Below are 21,641 nucleotides of genomic sequence, written 5' to 3'. Positions count from 1 at the left end.
TATGTACACAAAAGGTCTATTTCGCTCAAATATTGTTCACAAATCTGTCTAAATCTGTGTTAGTGAGCACTTCTCCTTTGCTGAGATAATCCATCCACCTCAGGTGTGGCATATTAATTTGCTGATTAGACAGCATGATTATTGCACAGGTGTGCCTTAGGCTGGCCACAATAAAAAGCCACTCTAAAATGTTCAGTTTTATCACACAGCACAATACCACAGATGTCGCAAGTTTTGAGGGAGCGTGCAATTGGCATGCTGACTGCAGGAATGTCCACCAGAGCTGTTGCCCGTGAATTGAATGTTCATTTCTCTACCATAAGCTGTCTCCAAAGGCATTTCAGAGAATTTGGCAGTACATCCAACCGGCCTCACAACCGCAGACCACGTGTAACTACACCAGCCCAGGACCTCCACATCCAGCATCTTCACCTCCAAGATCGTCTGAGACCAGCCACCCAGACAGCTGCTGCAACAATCGGTTTGCTATCAGAAACTGTCTCAGGGAAGCTCATCTGCATGCTCGTCGTCCACATCGGGGTCTCGACCTGACTGCAGTTCGTCGACCGTAACCGACTTAAGTGGGCAAATGCTCACATTCGATGGCGTCTGGCACTTTGGAGAGGTGTTCTCTTCACGGATGAATCACTGTACAGGGCAGATGGCAGACACAGTGTATGGCATCGTGTGGGTGAGCAGTTTGCTGATGTCAACGTTGTGGATCGAGTGGCCCGTGGTGGCGGTGGGCTTATGGTATGGGCAGGCGTATGCTATGGACAACGAACACAGATGCATTTTATTGATGGCATTTTGAATGCACAGAGATACCGTGACGAGATCCTGAGGCCCATTGTTGTGCCATTCATCCACGACCATCACCTCATGTTGCAGCATAATAATGCACGGCCCCATATTGCAAGGATCTGTACAAAATTCCTGGAAGCTGAAAACATCCCAGTTCTTGCATGGCCAGCATACTCATCAGACATGTCACCCATTGAGCATGTTTGGGATGCGGGAGTGGACCAACATTCCACAGGCCACAATCAAAAACCTGATCAACTCTATGCGAAGGAGATGTGTTGCACTGCGTGAGGCAAATGGTGGTCACACCAGATACTGACTGGTTTTCGGACCCCCCCAATACAGTAAAACTGCACATTTTAGAGTGGCCTTTTATTGTGGCCAGCCTAAGGCACACCTGTGCAATAATCATGCTGTCTAATCAGCATCTTGATATGCCACACCTGAGGTGGATGTATTATCTCGGCAAAGGAGAAGTGCTCACTAACACAGATTTGTGAACAATATTTGAGAGAAATAGGCCTTTTGTGTACATAGAAAAAGTCTTAGATCTTTGAGCTCAGCTCATGAAAAATGGGGGCAAAAACAAAAGTGTTGCGTTTATAATTTTGTTCAGTGTAAGATGAATAGTGGGGGTGAACCCTTATTATGAAACACATTATTTTATTTTCTAATACACATTGGCCACAATTGTTAGCACCCCTAGAAATTCTTCTGAATAAAATATAACTGAAGCATTTTCCCATTCACATTTACACTTTGAAATTGTCCAGACTCCAGCCATGACTTCCTGTTGTAATTGTGAAGGCCAATTCCCTTAAAGGGGTCATCTGATGCCCATTTTACACAAGTTGATATGATTCTTTATGGTCTTAATGAAAAGTCTATAACATTCTTTGGTTAAAGTTTTTAAAACGGTTTTACCCGTTTACAACACCGTTTTTACCCTGTCAAAAACAGCTCTTTTCACAGCAAGCTGTTTTCTTGCATGCTGCTTTAAATGCTAATGAGCACTGCTCACCCTGCCCCTCTCTGAGAGACAGTAAACTATAGCCACATTCACAGAGAAACCTGCTAACTAGCACGTTATTAGGAAAGGCGATTTGCAAAGATTCATTAAAAACCCGTATACTCACTTCTTCAGTAGGTGAAGCATTTAGTTAGATCGGGGGTGCATTCCCTTCAAAAACAAACGTAATCCACTGCGTCTGTATCGGCTCAGATGTCGGGAGTAAATGATGACTGCTATGTTCATTATTACATCCTACAACAAAACACCTCAATCGCTTAGGAGCCATTCTTATCTACATCTGCTCTGACAGTGAAACAATGGTGGACTGTTACAGCTCACTCAGGGCGGGTCTAAGGTAAGACACCAGGCCAGTCTGTGCTGAAACGCTACTGTCAATCAACTATCGCGGGAGGGGCCTGTCTGTGTGACGTCACACAGACAAGAAGCTGAGAACAGCTTGATTTGAGAAAGGGGTAATGATTTTAGTAGATAAAAAAAAAAAACACTGGGTGGATTTTTATCATTATAGGGTGGTTGTGCACACATACCGCCAACACACATTTATGTTCAAACAGCATGCAAAAGTGCATTTCGGATCCGATGACCCCTTTAAAGGCACAATATGTAAGATTTCGCTACTAGAGGTCACATTTTCAAAACAATAACAAAGGCGAAAATTGATGATGGAAGAAGCAGGATGTTCATGGATGAGGTAATGAATTAATTTTTTATTCCCTTTACCTTCCACAGTTATTGAAACAGTGAATATATTATACAGAGAATGCGAGCAGAGAACATTTACATTGTGAAAGAACATTATGACTGACTTGAAGTCTAGAGTTTTAGCACTCTCAAAAAACTCCCCTTATATATAATATATAAATATATAACTGTCTATACACGGTTTTATGAATGAATCTCGTACATCACATCTGCATTTTGTTGTCTATGATGAGAAAATTTGCGTGAGAGCTGAATTCAGTCAGCCTGAACTGAACACAAAACTCATCTGAATGCCTCTGATTGGCCATTGCATTCATAAGCTCAACACACTCGTGTGTGTGTTTGGTTATAATGCGCAACACTGTAAAAACGCGTAGAAACACTTTTCATTTAATTTTAATTTTATTTGCAACAGCTGTAATGGATTTAGTTTAACTGTACAGCAGCATTTGTGTCCGTGAGTTGCCATAGTTTCTACAAGTGGACACTGGGGATATGGATGGGCCCAGGGATGAGTCATTATTTAAAATTGGAATTTCCCTGGATTTACAAATTCCTTGGGAACTTTTGGGATAACATAAATACACAACTATATGAAATACATAATAATGTGCAAGTAGTTTTTGAATATTGTATTACGGAAATCTTACATAATGTGCCTTTAATCATTCATCACGATGAGAAAAACCAAAGAATATAGTTCTGATGGGCAACAATATTGTTGAGTTCCACAAAATAGAAAGTGGTTTTAAGAAAAGAGCTAAAGCATCCACCATCAGGGCAATAATTAAGACATTCCAATCATCTGGAGATGTTAGGAATCTGCCTGGAAGTGGACGTGAGTGTTTATCATCCTAATGCACAGCGAGGAGGATAGTCTGAGTGGCCAAACACTCTCTAAGAATCACAGATGGAAAGTTGCAGAAATTGGTTTAGTCAAGGGGTTAGACCCCCCCCAATAAATAAATAAATAAAAAATAAATCTATCAGCACCTACATCACCCTGAGTTGTTTGGGTACATTCAGTACTGGAACTTCAAGCAGGACCAGGTTCTATAGTCATATAAAACAAAAAAACAAAAAGGTTTTTGGCACACATGATATGGGTTTCAAGTATAAACAAAGATTAAAAAAAAAATAAAAAATGACCCCATGAAGACAATTTAATATACTGCTGGATCTTTAATGTTGTGGGCCTATTTTTCTGCTAGGACATCTTGTTCTTTTACATGGCATTATGGATTCTATTAAATATCAACAGATAAAAAATCAAAACCCGACTGAATCTTATAATGGTCCGTGGTTGGATCTTCCATCAGGACAATGGTCCAAAACAAACATCAAAAATGGGTCACTGAGAACAAAATGAAGGTTCTGCCATGGCCACCCTAGTCCCCTGACCTGAACCATTTAGATAATGAGTGGGGTGAACTGAAGAGGAAAGCACCAAATTGACCTCGGCATTTGAAGAACCTTGAAACATTCTGCATGGAAGAATTGTCTCCGATCTCCAACCTCATCAGGCATTATAGGAGAAGCTCAGAGCTGTTATCTCGAAAAACAGAGGTTGCAAAAAGTATTGAATAAAGGGGGGCAATAATTGTGGCCACCGTGTATTTGAGAAAAAGCTTTATTTCCTCTTTTCCCCCAATTTTAATTTGTTTTACTTCAATGAAAGGTGCAATTTTTGTAATTTTTTAAATGACCGATCAAATAGATAAACAATGCAAATTTATTTTTACAACCTTATTTGCTCATATTTACCAAGGGGGCTAATAATTCTGACCTAATCATTCTCAAATTACATATAGAATAAAAAGTTGTACATAAAACCTAAAAATTATATACAGAATGTGCATGCAATTGTACTGCTGTTTGCAATTATAACCAAATATTTAATTTAGCCATTTATAATATACCACAGGCATTTTCTTGCTTGTTGGGACAATGTGTGTGTGCCTTACATATACTTTAATTCAAGATTTATTGTCTTTCAAATGAATTAGTATACTTCCAAAACAACTCCTTTTTCTAATCTCAAAGTTCAAATTGAAATGAGACATTCTGCACTTAATGATTTTCCCTTTTAAAAGAGCAAATTGATTGTTTTTAGGACCTGCTGATTGTGTCACAAGTCTATTGTCTGTAGCCTGGTTTGATTTAAAGAAAAAAACAAAAAAACAGTTTTGTTGTGCAAAACATTGTAGCTTAAGCAATTTGTCGGTGACAAGCTAGTGACTCCAGGTCTGTCAAAGTCTGGGCTCAATTACATGCTGAGGATAGAGGGGGCTTAAAATCCTGAGAGTTGCTGAGATCACAACCACAATCTGTTTGCATGCTGAGTGAAAAAAAAAAAAAAAAAAAGTTTCTGATAAATGTCAGTTCACCATAACCCATTGGTACGATATATTAGGATTCAAATGCCCGGCATCATTTCCCAGCTTCCAATGACTGCTAGATCAAGGCAGGTTTTAGATGAGAGATCATGCATAGCTTGAAGCTAGAAGTTCTCGTGTATCGGAAAAAAATTATTACGTGCAATAGGAGGGAGGAAGAGAAAGATGGAGTGAGGGACTAAGAGAAAGAGACAGAGAGAAAGTGTGTGAGAGAGAAAGAGATGAAATGGGAGAGTGAAGAGAGAGAGAGTAAGAAAGAGGGAGGGAGGAAGAGAGAGAGTACCGCCCTTCAGTTGTGTTTAAATGTGAAGCGGAAAATCATCTCTGTGGCTCAGGGGAGTGAAGAGGCGATTCCAGTGTTAGATGAGCGGGTCTGCCGTGCTTGAATCATAGCGCTCTCTCTCTCTTTCGCTCTTTGGTTGTCCTACAGTGTCCCTGATTTCAGCTTCAGGCTTCAAAGTGAGAAGACAGAAGAACTGAGAGTTTCTACAAGACGACAATACCTGGACACGAGGATATCTGGACACCTCACAATGGATGGATTGAGGACAAAGTGTTGAGTTCTCCTACGGCTGTCCCTGAATGATACAGGTACAGCAGTTGTTTCAGCTTTTTTCTGCTTTTTTACCAAGTATCAGCATGCAGCTGGTGCAATAGAAATGTTCAGAAAACAAATATGCTTTTACCTTGATGCAAGGAAAATGGTAGTTTTTTCTGTGAGAAAGGAGTGCACTGAAAGATCTCGCATTCAATTATTATTATAGCCTATTATGAAGCATATGACGTGAGACTGAATGGCTGGCTCTTTTCATAAGTTCTCCAGACGTTTTTATAGTTTTATAGTCTGACATTCAATTTCAGTACATGCTATGTGGATAACTGAAGAAAATGTGACTGCCTAGTCATAATTCTAATTTATGAATATGAATAGGCAATTGGAGACTCAAGGATGGAGGCAGACTGTCAGGTGGCTAAGGAAAAGAAATGGCACTTTCATCTATAAATGTGGCCTAATAGACGCACTAAGAGGCTAAAAGCAAGTCAGTCTACATGGAGATTGAATCTGAGAGATTTTCTCTGCACTGAAAAATTTTTTGGTGTACAAAAAATTGCTAAGTGCATTTCACAAACGATTACAAAGAAATGGAAAGCAACACTGAATTAAATGTGAAATACTAACGTATAAAAACTGAAATAGTAATTACCTGTAAAGCATACTCAAATGATGACTTTATTTACAAATTCCTAATAATTTTTTATAGTGTATGGAAATTCTGTCAGACTCGCATAAACGATAATATTTCTTTTTTTCAGATTTAATTAGAAATACCAGGTTTGAATGGACCTCATGGCATTCACGGCACTTAAATAGAAATGAATGGAAGTGAGAGATGAAAGCAAGTGTGTGAGTTACTGACCTCTCTCTCTGTATATCTTCAGAGGAGTGTTGGGATGTCGTGGCTGGTGTGGGTGTGGGTCAGTGTGACAGTCCTGCTGATGTGCGAGGCCACTTTCTATGAGACCATCCAGCAGCACCTGGCCCCGCCAGGAACCAACATACAGATCCTCGGTGAGTACTTCCTTCTCTTCATCTCCTGCCTCATCGTTCACTCTATCAGCATGATTTCTCAATCTCAATCTGAAAGTCCACACAACCAAAGATTTCATGCAAAAATTAAAAAACTAAAATAAAATGTAAAAGTATATAAATTGAACGGTTTAATACAAATCTTCTAAAAGAGAAACAATCACTTTATATGATGAAGAGTTTTAATTTAGGCTTTTATTCACATATAAACATTGATTGATGCAAACACATACAGTAGAGCACATTGATGTACCACATTAAAAATGGTAAACGGAAGCTCAGACATGCTTGTGTGACATGCAAGAACAAAGCTCATTGGTTCTCACAGTTCAAGCAAGCATGTTCAAGTTTCTGTTTGCCACATTTGATGTGCTTTATATATGTGCTTTGCCCAGTGTTTCTATATGAATAAAGCCTAAAATGATGATGACAGACAAACATTCTGTTTTCAATTTCAAATTTCTATAAAGAAATTAAAGTGATAGTTCAGCCAAAAATGAAAATTCTGTCATTAATTATTCACCCTCATGTCTTCCAAACCCATAAGACCTTTGTTCATCTTTGGAACAAAAATTAAGATATTTTTGATGAAATCTGAGAGCTTTCTGACCCTGCATAAACAGCTGTTCTTGCACACAAAAAGTATTCTCATAGCTTCATAAAATTATGGTTGAACCACTGATGTCACATGGACTATTTTAACAATGTCCTTACTACCTTTCTGGGCCTTGAACGTGTCTGTTGCATTTCTATCTATGAAGAATCAGAAAGCTCTTGGATTTCATCAAAAATGTCTTAATTTGTGTTCTGAAGATGAACGAAGGTCCTACAGGTTTGGAACAACATGAATTTTCTGATTTTCATTTTCGAGTGAACTATCCCTTTAAGAGAGCAGCTAATCTGAAGAATTTCCATAATGATAATAATTCAACAAAGAATATTTAAAGAAAAATAAACATATACCAAATAACAATATGAGAGTATATACAGTATTTAGGTATTTTAAGTGTACTGTAAAATGTAAATAATCTAATCTAATCTAATCTAATATATAAGATATGTTTGATATCCTTTTTTATATGACACTCAAAAATGGTGGAGATGGTGTCAGAGTATATTTGAGGAGCTTTTTGCTGCTGTTTACTTCCATTAATCCACCATGGCGGACAATCAAAATTAATTGCAGGTGAAGGTTTTAATCACTGGTTTGTTAGGCAGTGTATTATTAAGTAGTGCACACAACTTTAACAAATCCTTTTCTTAAATGAATTCTCATTGGTGCAACTCGGATTCAGGAAAGTAGACACATAGGGGATGGATTTCTAGCACAGTGGTTCTCAACATGGCATTGCTGCAGGACCCAGATTTGGACATTTATCAAGTGGCAACCCAACACAGTAGCAGAATTGTTTTGATGGTTTCAAGCTCTCGGTAGCCAGTAATTCACTGCACACAACACATTTTGGTCTGTATTTAATGATGTCGGGGTTTGCAGAGGTTTTTTTTTTATGATTTTCAAGAATTCAAGCTCTTGACATCACGAGCATGCCAAGTAACTCCGCCTAATTTGGCTAGCTTTTACCATCTGTAAGTGGACAATAAATTTGCATTGGAGTCATGTCTTTTGACACCAGCAATTTTTCCTTCCAACTTCATACATTACTATGCTAACTAAACACAATTACATGGTTAGTTGTATTTTTTTATTTTCATTTAACAAAGACTTTTTTAGTTGTTTTTTTCTTTTGTTTTTGTTTTTATCCCTATCAGAACCTGCAAAACACCAGCTAAGAACTGCTCTCTGACCTCATGGTTAGCCAAGTTTAAAAGCACCTGGGGTGTGAGAGGAATTTTCAATATTTGTTCAGGTTCAAATATACCTACAGATACACTGCATCCTCAACAATAGAGAAGTTATGCACCCTGTTCCCATCACAGTAAAAAATACAGTTTCTCTTTCACACATCAGGTCAAGAGGATATTAGACATTTTTATCAGGATGTAAATCTATTAGAAAATCCTGTTTGTCTAATATCTCAGCGGTCTGGGGTGGATTTAAGGTTCGCCTCAATTGAAAAAGCGCACAAATGCTTCTTGAAACCTCACACCTTCAAATGAGAGGGCTAAAAGCAATTTGAGACCGTACCACTTACTTTAACTAATCTTGCTAGAGGCACTTTAGTGGGATTGGATCCTGGATTGGAATTGATTTTATTGTACAGACTATAGAACAATTATAGAGGTATACATGCTATTCTTGATTCAAAGCAGAAAGTCAGTGGAGTTTTGCCTCTTTGACATCAAATGTTTTGACTATTTAGATTTGGCTTGAGTGTCATTTAGAATGTAGACAGAGCAATGTTAGGAAAGCTAGCCCTGATTAAACAATTGAGCTCCAGCTGAGAGACTTGTCAGAGCACAGTAGTATTTCTTAACAATCACATGTTCATCCTAAATAGAGGTCTATATATTGGCTCACCAGTACTGAGCATTCTGGGATCCCACTACCCTAAATCTGAATATCAGAGCAGATAAACCAACTGCACAGATTGGGCTTTTATGAACTTTGGTGACGTTGCATAAAATTCACATTTGGTGCTGGATGGAAAGAATGGACAGATATTACATTTAAGTGTCCATATGTTCTCTCAAAAGAGGAACAATACTGAGGCATTTAGATGTTTCTTGACTGAGTATAAAAAGAGGCACTGAATAATTCATATTTAAGTCCCCATTCTGCTCCAAAGAGATGATTTTTTACAAAAGATGTCAATTTATGGTCATATATTTTGCACTGCTTCTTTCACAAAGGAAGGAATTTGCGATAGCAATGTTTTCTGAAAGCACAACTTCACAGCATTTCCTTTTTCCACTTGTCTTATATGAAAAACACAAACAACTAGCAGCTCCAGGATGCATTTGCATGTTGTAAAAACGTCAAGCTCAGCAAACATTTTCTCAAACTGCCAATCATATAAGAAAAAAATGTTTAAAGGTCAGCCAAACTGACAACATCTGCTCTGCTCTGCTTTCAAACCTTGTGTGATCGTGTCAACATTTTTGATGTTATGACAAGTGAGTGCTCTAACTGTAATTTTTTTCCAGTCAGGGTGAGACTGTGGTTTTGGAGAGGGTGGGAGTGTGTACATGTGTGTGTTGTGTTACAAAGAGATATTTGTTTAAGTATTGAGTGCTTTGAGGGTGGTAGATTGTCCTGAGTATCAGTGTTGACAGGTCATGAATTGTTGCGGTACCGTTGCTTTCATCAAAACCATCAATGTGACTAGTGACCAAGATCACTGCAGGAAATTACAAAAAGGTGTTGTTCAGAAACTGATGAATTAAGCTACATCCATTGCAAAAATGTTTGTTTTTTTTATACAGCGAATTTTAATTTAGTATTTGAATTTCCCTGGAGGTCAAGGTTTATGAGAGCATATTTTTTATTTATGCAGTATTGACTATTATGCAGTATAAACTGCACATATTAATGTGCCAGAAAAATATCGCTTGGCAACTGCAAACAGCCTATAGTTCGAAAAATTAACAAAACTGTAGCAATAAGGTTTTAGAAGATGTGCAACATAGCGAATACAGTCATAGCTAAAAGGTACTGGTAGACACAGCATAGATTTCAAAATCAGCTACCAGCCACACAATAAAAATATAAAGGCTATAATGTTTGATTTAAACATTCAAACATATTTTATAAAGCAAATTCAATACGGGAATTATTACACTAGAAGATAGGAATGGACATTATATGGTCACTAGCTTAAGTGAGAGATAATTGATAGGTATCAGTCAATATTGGATATATATCGTAAGAGTGCTGAATATTTAATTGTTCATTCTTATATTCTGTTTTTATTATTTTTAGATAAGCTTTGCCCTCATCTAACACTCATGTAAGGTTCACGTATAAAAAATTATAATTGAATTACACTGATAAATGTAATCTTTAGCAAATCTCAAAATAATATGCATTTTCATAATGTACATTATAATGTTATGATTTCTAAAGAACCTTGCAGCATTAAAATGATTGATTTTAGTTTTTAGTTTAATTTTTAATTTAAACAAAATAGTATAGAACTTCAACATCATTCATCGGTTATGTGCCACAACAAGAAAATAATTATTGATATCAGCCAGAGTTTTAATATTGGAGAATCCCTACTAGTAGATGAGCTCCCTGAAATAACAGAACGTTGATATGCAATAAAAATCATGATTCGCTATGGGAGTTGTGAAGTGATGTGATGAACAGGTCAAAGCTGTTATACTGTGATTGGTCAACACAACTGGGATCACAACCTTAATGCAGAGGAGTGAGTGCCCCTCTTTGGAACTAGAACAATGTATTGACCAATCAGAAACCAGGACTGGATTATCTCTTCTATAATGCTAAAAATAATATTATACTAATTTAAATAATTGGCAATAAATTTACATATATTTAAATATAAATATCTATTATAATTATATAAACTATTATATTATAAATATTAAATATGATATATATTTTAAACAAAAACCAAATACATTTATATTGTGTATTAAGCATGGGTGTCTTTTATCATAGTGCTGTGAAGCTACAGTATTAGCCACTCAGAGTCACAGTTTACAGGTAGAATCACTGCAATGCACAGTTTCTTCTTGCTTATTGCTTTAATAAATCAAATGCAATCATTTAAAGGCTTAATAGAGATGACTACATATCTATCTAGCAATTATAAAACTTCTGACAATCATCAGCTATATGCACTGAAACGCCATGCCCATAGTGCAAGGGATTGCATCTATTTTCATTTTTCTACATGATGTGTGTATAATGGCTGCTCTGTGGGCTCAAGGGTCCTGATTTACTTGCTGCTGAGAAGTGAATCGATGATTATATGTATTTCAAATGTAAAGATGGGTGAGAAGTGAGCGATAGAGAGAGTGAAAAGCACAGAGCGAAAAACTAGCAGAAAGTTTTTAGACAGAAAACAGTATAGAGTTTTATGGTGGTGAGGGGTTTGAGCTTTGGAAGTGGAACAATGTATTGACCAATCTGGAGCCAGGACTGGAACTGTCTTTTCTATCCACCTTATTTTGCAACGCAGAAGTAAACTATTTTCTGTGAATGTGCAATAATTCCAATTCATCAGCTTTTATAGGTAAATAACTAGAAAATAAAGTGGTTAACATTAAAACTATTTAATTTTATTGCTAACAATGATAAAAATTGTACAGGACAATTATTTTTGAAAAACACATTGAGGAATCTGAATTATTATAGCTATATGCATTGAAAACACATGCACTGTCTACAGTTTTTAATTTTTCTACGTGACGTGTATACATCGACTGCTCTTTGGGTCCACAGGTCGTGATTTACTTGCCGCTGCAATGCGATGCGAATCGATGATCATATGTGTTTTAAATGTAGAGATGGGTAAGAGGCGAGGGATAGAGAGAGTGAAAAGCACAGAGCGAAAGACAGCCGGAGAGACAGACAGAGAGAGGAACGTGTAGCGCTTCTCACAGATGTGCTGCCGGCTGTTCTTGCTCTCCGGCTCAGACAGACAGATAAGGATGGGTGATTCATGAGACCTGGTCTTTATTCAGCTCTGACAGCTGCAACAGCACTAAGCAAATTGTGTTTGTCATGCATGCATAGCTGCCATGTTTTAGTGTTATGAGTCTGAACTCTCCAGATGTAGAAAATAACCCATCTTTAACAAACCGAGACCTGAACCAACCCTTTACAAACAAACACAGACACAGTTTCTCGGCCCCCTGGGAGACCATCACTAAGTCCAAGGACAAGTAGGCTATTATAAAACCAACCACACCGGAATCGACCTGGGTAGATCAGAGATTTAAAGTGCAAGTGTTAATAGTAGACAGGCGGCTAACTGTATTACGTTGAAAATAACAGCAGGCTAATCCGATAACTGTGGTTCGGCTGCCTCTTTACTTTCACAGCAACACAACTGTGACTTATGAGCTTCTTGCTGTGGTTTTAGAGGGCAGATATCATATCAATCTTGTGGAGTTTCTGGGAAATATAGATTGTCTGTCAGATTCACTTTACTTGTTAGGTTCTTGATCAATGTAGCTCTTCCTGGACATGAAGCTGTGAAAATGTATGACAAGTTGCAATATGTATCAACATACATCCAGACATGGTCATAAAAGGCATCAGATATACATCACGCCACATCTATAGGCCTATATATATCAGATCAATGTCTTTAAAAGGAATGCACTTATTTTACTAGTCTTAGTAATGGTTGGTATTCTCATATAAAAAAAATAAAAATAAAAAAAACTTTTTTTCTTACATCACTGGCAAATTAAATACAAATCTAACAAAATTATTAATTAATAATAATTAATTATTGACATACATTTTTGTCTCAAGTAAATGCATCTTGTTTTAGGAACATTCAGATATTTTTTTATTGGAACACTAACTAATAACACTGATTAAGAATTTTTTTTTTTCAGTGTAGTCAACCACTGTATGTAGGTCTTGTAGAGTTTACTCTTTGTTAAAAGCATCTCCTGTCAGTACAGATATCCTCACAGGTAAATATCTACTAAAAGCTCTGTTGAAATTAATATTAAATGTCTTATTACTGCTGCTCGACTGAGCATATGGTGTAAAGCAGTACATGGGATAATTCATCTGTACAGTGCAGGTTGGTTCGTACATTGGATATTTTCTGGTTCACCTTGCTGGTAAAAAAAAAATGCATAAAAAGAGATGACACTGATAATAATTTGGAATTAACAAAACTGATGCAGCTGGATAGATGCTTCTTATTTCAAGATGAAAAACTTCATCCTAAAAACATAAGTATGGAGAAAAAAAACATACATTTGTCTGGTTTAAATCTTTTTTCTTAATAAAACTTTGAATTATGTTTAACTATATTTTTTATAGGATTCAATTAAATGGAATCAATATAATATTAACAAGGTTTCTTTCAGTATGAAAGAAGCATGAAAAAGGGAGATCTGCAGACATTCAGAAAGAATTTAGAGCTGGAGTGTGTAATAAAACATTTTACAAGCAACCACAAATATTTCATGTATTACTGTAGATGCTTCACCAGAGCCTGATTCTTTTTAAGAGGCTCCTAAAACAGAAACAGAAATATATTTTTTGCTCCAAATTCCCAGCTCACGACAAAGGATATGCATGCATTTTTGTGTTGCCATCAGCTAATCAGTGTGATCATGACACATCATTTTCCTCTCGGCTCTACAGTCATTAGTCACATGCCATTAAAGTTCAGTTAATTGGCTCAAAACAACCTGGCAGCAGAACTGAGCACCCATGAAGACGGCAGCCTCCAGGTCACGTACTTCCAGGCCTGGCCCGATGCCAGCCGAGCAACCGCCGCTGAGATAAATGGGAATTCTAACGGATAGCTCTCTCCAGGTATCACATAAACCTGTTTATTTGCCAACAATTGAACAAACAAACAGTCTAACCCTTAACTCACGCTGTTTTAACTTTGTGAACAGTTTAATGCACTCATTGCGGGTCTGGCAATATTTCACATCTTTCCCAGGCTACAATAAAGACATGCCCGGATCTCTTTGAATCAAAGCGTCATCTGGTTTCCGCTCTACCATTAGAGCTTCTCTGGAGGAAATCTCCAGGAGGGCTCAATAAAGCTCAATAACAGAGGTGACGTTGGATGCCGGTTCTCCATCTGCAGCTCTAGGCTGCCGAAGCCGCCCGAAGACTTTCCTACAAAGTGCCTCTGACAGAATCAGGGCTCGACCGCGGCACGGCATCCTGCTTGTCCTTCTTTGTATTAAATATATCTCGGCGGCATAAGAGAGAAGACAGTCATTTGTGGTAATTCCCCTCACATGCACCAACGGATGCAGGCCTTGGTTGTAGCTACATCAAAACAAACATGGAATGTGTTTTTCATCTGTTGCAAAACAAAGGCTATCTTCCCATGTACGGCAGCACACACTGACAGTTTAATAGCCTTATATAATACAGCTCCTAAAGGCACATTATTTTAGCAGAGACGTTCCGTCCATCTCTCCCGCTTCCATCCAATCTTCCTGACAGTGCCAGCTCGCCTGTAGGAACAATGGGAGAGTCGTACAGTCTCAGCCCCTGGGCTGTCCTCCATCTGCTCTCTGTCACACTTCCGCTCGCTCCCTCCATCTCTCTCTCTCTCTGCTCCAGACAGCGCTTCTATGAATGCCAATCTGACCTCACAATACCTGAAGCCACCAGACACATACGACCACATATTACCTCTGAATTCTACCCTTGTCAGAGCACGGAGGAAGTCCTATATCAACTTTATTGCATCAGCCTTGAGTTTTACTTGACATGTGCCATCTATTGAGCTACCTGATCCAAGAGACAGATTTATATTTATTTTTCTTTTCTTTAAAACACAAAAATTCTACACATTATTAGCTCTTTTACCATTTCAAGTTGTTAAACATGCATAGTCAAAGCCAAACATATATTTACTATAAGTAACACTTCATCTTCCGTATCAACAATATGGTGCCCAGTGTTGGCAAGTTACATAATCAGACTACTTTTTAAGTAACTAGTGAGTTACTTTTTTAGATAAGTTATGCAAGTTACTCTGTTTCCACATTTATTCACTGACATCTCTCCTGTCCCTGTGTTTAGAAAAATTGGGAGTGAGGTGCAGACTTTAGCCTGAGGCTTATTGATTTCACTTTTGGTGTGAAGGGACCTTTTACAGTTGCCAAAAATATAACTTGGGTTTTTTTCTTGAGGTGTGACAAAAAGTAACGCAAAAGTACTACTTATCATAAAAAGTAACTAAGTAAAATTAGCTACTTTTTATGGAGTAAGGCAATATTATAATGCATTTACTTTTAATAGTGACTTTCCCCAACACTGATGGTACCTATGAAAGAAGTATTCACCCCCTTAGAAACAAAATGGTCAAAATTAACAATAGTCATTGAACACAAAATATATATTCGGTTTTCATGTTTCAATTTTTACAACATTGAACAACAGAAGATTTTTTTTGGCTTTTATGACAAACTTATAAACAAGCTTTTTTCTTATACTGTATGTCAAAAGTAAGAATTTCTACAAATTGGTCAAAAGTAATCATATGCCAAAAGAAATTCAAGCCCTTCAAATCAAGTATTTAGTTTGTCCATCTTTGGCAACAATTCTAATCTTGAGTCTATGTGGATTTAGACATGGCCACTGCAATTTTCCCCATTGTTCTCTGAACAACTGCTCAAGACAGGCTGCTGGGAGATTGTGAGTGGAGCCTTTTTCAAACCACTCAAAAATTCTCAACTGGACTGAGATTTGGACCAATCCAGGACCTTAGCATTGTCGTTTTATGATTGAGGTCTTCTGCTCTCAAGGTGCAGGTGTCTTACAGATTTGAGTCAGTTCTATAAAAATAAAATAAAATTGAAATTTTTATGTTACAGTTTTAAATGTGAATTTTAAATGTTACAAGTGAATTCAGGCATCAAAATTTTATCATATACAATGTGAAAAATGAATAGATAGATGATAGGTCATTTTAAATATGAATGAATCTATTTTTAATATACAGTATATTCAATTAGATATACACCAATAATGTTTTAGATGTATATAAAAGGGGTGAATACTTAAGAAAGCAATTTTGCTTTTTTATTTGTATTTATTTATTTAATACATTTATTTTTGGAGACCATTTTTTACTTCATAAGTGAGTCTTTTTCTATATATCAGTGGCAACAATTCCAAAAAAGTCCATTGCGATTCATTTCTGTAAAACATGAAAACAGATAAGTGAGAACTGTTTATATGGCACACACACACACACATACATATATATAAATAAATAAATAAATATATATATATATATATATATATATATATATATATATGTGTATGTGTGTGTGTGTGTGTGTGTGTGTGTGTGTGTGTGTGTGTGTGTGTTAAATGTCACAAAGAAAACCTGAGAACTGATATGATTTGAGGATTTCCGCTTTATGTTGCATCGTTACATCTTTGTCATCTCGTTCTGGTTCAATGTGTTAATGCTCTTCAGATCGCCCATGATGCAATAAGCATAAAACTTAAAATGACATATTGCTGATGTTGTCATGGCTACACTATACTGATGATATGAAGCTGCATTCTCTGTTTGATGATGTGTGGTTTCAAGGGGGATTTGCTGGGGTAATCAAAGTCTTCACAGCACATTAAAACACTGATCTGCTCTATCCATTAATCTCCTCTAATTGATTTCATATCTCGCGAACGGCAGAAGTTTAATAGGCTTGTTTGTGCCATCAGTTTCAAAACAAACAGTTTCCAGTGTGCAAGTGAGAAATCTATATTTCAGATGAGTTCAGGCTGACGTTCAGATATTCAGCAGGGAGGAACAGAAACTGAGCTGCTGATGCATAGCCAAACATTGCCCTTATTGTTTTTTGTTGTAGTTTTAAGCTTGTTTCTGTGAAACAAAACCTGACAGCTCCAGAATTAGAACAAATATAGACAGAGCAACAGACTCAAGTGTGGAGGACAGTGTGGTGCTGTCTCGCTTACAATTCAACTTTCCTGCCATGGAAATTTTCTGCATAATTTGTGTGTAAGGAAACAACCCATCCGTGATTTGTGAATCATATTCAGGGAATAGCTGATGAGAATCAATATATGAGTCCAACATGGCCAGATGATGTGAACAGAATATCAGTGCTGCTTTGTGTAACTGGGCAGATTTGTAAACCACTGTTGTGGGATGAATTAGAAACCTGTACAAAACCCAAAAAATAAAAATGAAAAATAATCATATATATGTTTGATTATATATGATTACATTGATTGCATGATTACATATTGTTCACACAATACCAATAAATTATTTATAATTTATTGAATCTCCCTAATTCTTCTTTTTCATCTTTTAAATGTTCCTTTTTAATATATAAGTCATTTGCAAAAATCAAGTGTTTCAACATTTACTGATGAAGACATTCATTTTTATTTTTATTATCATTCAGTGGGTTGTTTAATAATGTATTACCATGTCTTTGGAAGGCTTTTGCCTTTCAAACATTAAAATGCACAATTCATTTTTTTTAATTAATTTCTTATTTGCATGTAATGCAGGGATTCACAAACTTTTTTTTGTTATCTGAACCTCTTTCAGCTAATATATTTACTTGAAGTACCAGAGATTTTAAAATAAATATTTTATTAATTATCAAATTTGCATGCTCATGGTTCTCTGACGTTATATATTTATTTTTCTTTTTTTTATTAAGTGTTTTATTTTGATTCATGTTATTTTCAAATTTATTTTAATTTCACATTTTTAATAATTAACTAATTTTTAGCTTTTCATTAAATTCATGAACCCCCTGCAGCTTCTACACAAATCCCAGTTTGGGAAAACTTGACGTAATGTCATGTTTAATGCACTTCATGTTGTTAATAAAAATGAATGCCATATATTTTCTTTCATTTTGTATTGTTACATCAGTATTGTACAAGATTATCCTATTTAAGGAAAGGAAAGGACGTGTGGCCAAACATGGTGTCCCATACTTGGAATTTGTGCTCTGCATTTAACCCATCCAAGTGCACACACACAGCAGTGAGAAGTGAACAAACACACACACACACACACACACACCCGGAGCAGTGGGCAGCCAAAGCTGCAGCGCCCGGGGAGCAATTGGGGGTTCGGTGCCTTGCTCAAGGGTCTCACCTCAGTCGTGGTATTGAGGGTGGAGAGAGCGCTGGACACCTACAATCCCTGCTGGACCTGAGACTCAACCCCCACAACCTTCGGGTTACAAGTCCGACTCGCTATCCATTAGGCCACGACTGCCCCCACGACTGAAAATGAGTTAGGTCAAAAGTATTAATGGATTACGTTACTAACTACAATGTCATGTAATTTGGAATCAGTAATGGACTAATTTGTAAGTAATCTACCCAGCTCTGTATATATATATATATATATATATATATATATATATATATATATATATATATATAGCATTCAGAATCCCTTGGTTTTGTGCCCAAACCGGCTTTGATTGAAGTATATTTAAAATCATTTAAAACACATATTATTTTACATTTCTCTGATGTTCTTATTTGAATGGTGACAAATATGTCAGAAACGAAAAGGAAACATAATTTAAATATCCAGCGCAAGTACCAAGTTCTTAGACATGTAATCTCTGTATTCATGTTGGTTTCATTCATCCATCAAACACCATTTTCAATAGAAAAATTAACTGATTTAAATGACAGGTCAAATTAAATGTAATGAAACACCTTCCTTAAAAATTAAATACAGTTAATTATACTCATCTAGTACTAAATTTATTGGGGTTAATCTATTTGACCTGAACTAACCTTGTCTTTTTATAAAAAAGGTCAAAACATAATAATAAACAAACTCCTTCACTGAAAGTATATTAAAGAAATGAAAATAAAAGACCATCTACAATTTTAATTTACAATTTCAGGCTTATAATAATCTTTTTTCTTTACTGCAATCTGGCCAGAAATGTCCTGACAACCACCCATTTAACAAAATTTTGTATAAAAAAGCCTAAAAGGGTTCAAATCAAGATTCAAAGCCCTGAATTTTTTTCACTTGAATAAATTGCACCGTGCATGAGATGAGAACAAACTAAAGCATTAAAACGAAACTGAATTTCCATTGTGACATTCTTTATGAGAGAGAAGACCATTCAGAACCTTTCATTTCGCTTGAATGGACCAGACTTTCTAAAGGAATATTAGTTAGGTAATGATTTCTATTTTCAGTTACTTCCCAACATTGATCACAAAAACACTTCTGAGAGTCTTCTTATAGCAGTTACCAGTTTGAGTTTGTGGCTTGCAGTCAAAAATCACTTTTGGAGTTGATGAATAATTCAGAGGGTGTATCAAGAATGTGTTTGTGTGTAATTGTTTAAACAGCAGGAGTAATTGAAAGTGTACAGGCGGTGGTTGAGAAAAATGGATTTCGGTCGCCTACAGCTTAATTAATTACACCACACTTTGTCCTCACATGTCGCTCACAGCCACAAAGACCCAATAAGTGGATCCCCATGCAATAATAAACATGCCATCTCTCTCTATGTCTCTCTCATTTACTCTTTCTCGCTTCCTCTTTTGCATCCACTCTCACACCTACTCTCTCGCATACAATTCCTCTTCCTACCTGCAGCAGTAGAGGTGGCAAGGCAATTTAACTGTTTTGCATGTGAAAGTTGCAGCCATCAGCCATGCAGAGAAGTAATCAATCAAAAACCGTCGTGCAGGCAGGAAAATGAAAACCACATTGAGAGGAAGCAAAATCTATCGTAATGAATTTGAAGCCATTCAGCATCACTTGTAGTGTAACGCAGCTCAAGTTTTCATTGGTCTGATATAGGTATTCAGTGAACCGATTCACTAAAATAAATCAGCTATTCCAACATTACATAAAACGGAGCAACTGTTCAAGATGAACTGATTAAATTATATTAATCAGAATTTCTATTGTCACATAACAGAGAGAAGACTGTTTAGGATGAACCGTTGACTCTCCAATATGTTATATACGAGAGAGAAGATATATTCATTTTTTAAAATTTAAAATATTAAATACAAGTTGAAAAGGTTCAAATAGTTGTTAAATACATCTTGCATTTGTTTACTGGAGAAAACATTTAGTATTGTCTTTCCATTTGGATTACTGTACCGTTATAACGCGAAATGTGTGAGAAAACTGGTTGTCCTTGGTTTCTGTTTTAGGACATGAAGGAACTAAGCGTTTTATAACATGCACACCATAATAAAGTAGCTAAAAAAAAAAAGGGCAAGAAATAACCACTGGCATCACGTATCATTTATGCACAAATATGGTGCACACAAATATTGTCAATAAAGCTGCAACTATTTCAGACATGTGGTGAACTTAAGTTTTATGGTGCATTTTATTAATGATGATTTCAAAATGTGTTTATTATTTTTTAATATGTCTGTTCTAGAGACATGTTATTAGAGCTTTTTAATAAAGCTCTAATTGGATTCCCTCTGAACTTCAAAAAAACACCAAAATGCATTTATAAATGTAAAAGCGTGCGTGTAATAAAATACTCTCGAAATCATGATTATAATCAAAATACAGATAGTGGTCATATTTTTTTTAACCATATCACACAGCCCTAAGCACATGTCTGAACACACTAAGGACCCTTCAGATGAATAGAGAAGAGTGTTTCAGTACTTATGGGTTTGAGGGCAATTCTGAACTCATTTACACATAATGACTCACTGCAGCAAGGACAGGACTTTTCTCCTGTCTGGACGCCACTTTCAAGAATTCAGTGAATTCTACAGCGTACAGTTGAAATGGGCAGAAGGTTAGTGTGCCATTAATGTGTTCTAGCTGTGGAGTGAAAAAAACCTTAAATTCATATGCATGTTTGAGAGAGAGTAAACTCTCCCAATAATAGATAAATTAAGAACAACTAAGAACAAGCAAGTTAATGCTGAACATTTAATGATTACAATCCCCTATTTCACTGTAAACATCATAAAACTAAATATAACATGCTAAGATTTTGTAAGTGTTATTGTGAACAATGATATTGCCAGGGGATGGTTGTAATATCACTTTTATTTCCATGCCAACGTGCAGTTATATGCAGTTTGAAGAAGCTTTGTTTTATTTTGTTTACATTGCTACAAAAATTCTATTTCAAATAAATGCAGTTCTTTTGAACTTTTTATTCATCAAGGAATCCTAAAAATATGCATTACATTTTTCCAAAAACCTTTAAGTAACACAACTGTTTTAAACATCGATAATAATAAGAAATGCTTCTTGAGCAGCAAATCAGCATATAAGACAGATTTCTGAAGGATCATGTGACACTGAACAAACACAGTCTTGGTGTCTCATTTCTAATGGGTTAAACCGATGATATTACAGCTCACCCCATGTTACATCACTCCCCAGTCTACCCTACTATAAAACATGCTCACATAACAAGAAAGCATAAACATTAATGAGATTAACATTTCAATATCCAATCGAGAGCAGTAAATGTTCAAAATAACCTACGTCAC

The 21,641-nt window shown here is 36.3% G+C and overlaps 1 protein-coding gene across 3 annotated transcripts in view; it reads left to right on the top strand.

The window, feature by feature from the left end:
* Positions 1-5,261: 5,261 nt before the first annotated feature.
* The window catches only part of tafa1a (TAFA chemokine like family member 1a), a gene marked incomplete at its 5' end in the record, with an annotated part of 39,822 nt that continues 23,442 nt past the window's right edge, over positions 5,262-21,641 (top strand). Inside the window, 2 exons of one of the 3 annotated variants that reach the window (XM_079400550.1) lie at positions 5,262-5,526; positions 6,376-6,505. In XM_079400550.1, coding sequence (XP_079256676.1) covers positions 5,518-5,526; positions 6,376-6,505 — 139 coding nt within the window. Of the gene's footprint in view, positions 5,527-6,375; positions 6,506-21,641 lie in introns of those variants that run through there. The other 2 variants (XM_079400549.1, XM_079400551.1) reach the window with 2 other exon arrangements.

This window comes from Barbus barbus (assembly GCF_936440315.1).
Source record: "Barbus barbus genome assembly, chromosome: 40".
In the NCBI taxonomy this organism is placed as follows: Eukaryota; Metazoa; Chordata; class Actinopteri; order Cypriniformes; family Cyprinidae; genus Barbus; species Barbus barbus.
Note: the sequence above shows the minus strand (reverse complement) of the source record. Positions and strands in the feature narration are given on the sequence as shown.